Source organism: Penaeus chinensis, chromosome 8, assembly GCF_019202785.1.
Source record: "Penaeus chinensis breed Huanghai No. 1 chromosome 8, ASM1920278v2, whole genome shotgun sequence".
Taxonomy (NCBI): Eukaryota; Metazoa; Arthropoda; class Malacostraca; order Decapoda; family Penaeidae; genus Penaeus; species Penaeus chinensis.
The window spans coordinates 41,578,604-41,581,103 of record NC_061826.1 but is presented as its reverse complement, the minus strand read 5'-3'; the positions used below and the strand labels follow the sequence as shown (position 1 = coordinate 41,581,103).

At 40.2% G+C, this 2,500-nt stretch overlaps 1 protein-coding gene across 5 annotated transcripts in view; it reads right to left on the bottom strand.

Moving 5' to 3' along the window:
- The window catches only part of LOC125027952 (zinc finger CCCH domain-containing protein 4-like), a 20,879-nt gene that overhangs the window by 9,208 nt on the left and 9,171 nt on the right, over positions 1–2,500 (bottom strand). For all 5 annotated transcript variants that reach the window (XM_047617136.1, XM_047617133.1, XM_047617134.1 and 2 more), the window contains 2 exons: positions 1,333–1,705; positions 625–762 (listed from right to left, as the gene is read on the bottom strand). In XM_047617136.1, the coding sequence (XP_047473092.1) occupies positions 625–762; positions 1,333–1,701 (507 nt within the window). In that variant the 5' untranslated portion in view covers positions 1,702–1,705. Of the gene's footprint in view, positions 1–624; positions 763–1,332; positions 1,706–2,500 lie in introns of those variants that run through there.

Genomic DNA, 2,500 nt, shown 5'->3' with positions numbered 1-2,500 from the left:
AGGAAGGTTTATTTTCATATCTACTATAATCATTAATAATTCTATAATAATATCACTAATGACATTAATGACAAAAACAGTACATCATCATCATCATCATCATCATCATCATCATCATCATCATCATCATCATCATCATCATCATCATCATCATCATCATCATCATCATCATCATCATCATCACCATCATCACTATCGCTATCATTACCATCATCATTGTCATTATTACCATTATTATTATTCGAGTAATGGAATAAATAGATGAACTCCGGCTAGCCGAATAACCTACTCCTTGATGGCAAAACACTTCGGAACTGCCTAAGCAAAACTACAGTGGACAGTGCATGTACCCAGTACCAACAATTTGTGTTGCCTAGTTCAGCAATGAATTAATGAAGTCATAAGTAAAATAGAAAGTTCTACTAAAACAGGCAGCATTGCAAACTTTTTCTCCAGGTGTTTCCAATGCCCTGAGAAGTTCCGTACTTGAGCACCATTTTGCTTAATAACCTGGACGTCTGTTTAGGATCTAGTCACTATGGATACATGTACAAATAGTATTCCTATAAGCAAATACAAAACAGATACAATACACCTCCTCTCCTCTGCAGTCATCACACTCACCTTCGGCACAGGAGACAAGTCGTCTTCTTCCTCCTCACTGCTTACATGTTTCCTCTTTTTCTTCTTCTTCCTTCTCTTTTCTCTCTCTTCATCATCATCTTTGTGCTTCCTCTTCCTCTCTTCTTTGCTCAACTTGCCCTAAAAATGCATTAAGTGTATGAAGATCAGGAGAGTTCATAAAAAAAAATATATATCTATTCAACAATAACCATTTGTAAATAGAATGGTTTTATATCACATTTCACAGCAAGATAAATGAAGTACTAATCCATATCAAGTGAAAATGCAACAATGATGACTGTTCGATTACTTGAATGCAATGATATTTTCATGTTTTATTCAGTGTACTTGGTGCATTCAATTATCACAAAGCACTCTTCATGTAAATACTTCCAATCCTAATCATTCTAATTATTCAAAAAAACGATTCACACGAACTTCAATCTTCCATGGACTAGTAAGTAAAAAAAAAAAATAATAATAATAATAATAGTAAATTAATAAATTAATTAATAAATTAATTAATTAATCAATTAATTAATAAATAAAGAGCAAAAAGTTATCTCCCAGTCCCCCTCTTCCTCGTTCAATCCTCTTCCTCTCTTCCACCTTTCTCCTCCTCTCACAATCCTTTTACCTCCTCTCCTACACTACTCCCCCTCCCCCCCTTTCTCTCTTCCACCCTCTTCCAGATCCAGCCATCCTCACCTCTCTCTTCCTCCCTTCTTCCTCTCCCTTGTGGTCCCCCTCCGCTAGTGGGCCATCTTCAGCCCCGAGCTCCCCCTCCTTGCCTCCCTCCTTGTCCTCCTCCTGCTGGTGCTGATGATGCTGGTGATGCTGGTGGTGGTGGTGGTGATGGTGGTGGTGGTGGTTCGGCCGGGAAGGAGAGCTACCCTGAACGCCCCCCACGGCTGCCGTTCCATCCTCCGGCTCTTGTGCTGGTTCCTCCTGCTTCCCGCTCCCTTCCTGCTGCTGCTGCGGCTCCTCCTCCTCCTCGTCTTCTAGTTCTCCGTCTTCTAGCTCCCCTTCCTCCTTCTCCTCCTCTTCCTCCTGTGGATTCAAGTGGCTCTCCTCCATGGCTCTGCAAAGGGAAGAAAGGAAGCTTTAAGGAACAGGTCACAGGAAATCACAAAAGCAATAGAAGGGGGGGGGGGAGAGAGAGAGAGAGACAGGGAGAGAGAGAGAGAGAGAGAGAGAGAGAGAGAGAGAGAGAGAGAGAGAGAGAGAGAGAGAGAGAGAGAGAGAGAGAGAGAGAGAGAGAGAGAGAGAGATTGCAATGACAAAGATAAATGGAATAAAAATGGATAGACATAGAAGAAAATGAAACATGTTACTATTTTCATCGATTTCATGGATTCCTATATCTAGCATTCTTTCAAGACTTCAGACACTGTAATAGCTACTTTTATCATTTCATAAACTTTCTATTTTCACAGACTGTACAGCAAGAGAAAGAAACAAAAAGAGAAACAGAGAGAATGAGAGAGAGAGAGAGAGAGAGAGAGAGAGAGAGAGAGAGAGAGAGAGAGAGAGAGAGAGAGAGAGAGAGAGAGAGAGAGAGAGAGAGAGAGAGAGAGAGAGAGAGATTGCAATGACAAAGATAAATGGAATAAAAATGGATAGGCATAGAAGAAAATTAAACATGTTACTATTTTCATTGATTTCATGGATTCCTATATCTAGCATTTTTTCAAGACTTCAGACACTGTAATAGCTACTTTCATCATTTCATAAACTTTCTATTTTTACAGACTGTCCAGCAAGAGAAAGAAACAAAAAGAGAAACAAAGAGAGAGAGAGAGAGAGAGAGAGAGAGAGAGAGAGAGAGAGAGAGAGAGAGAGAGAGAGAGAGAGAGAGAGAGAGAGAGAGAGAGAG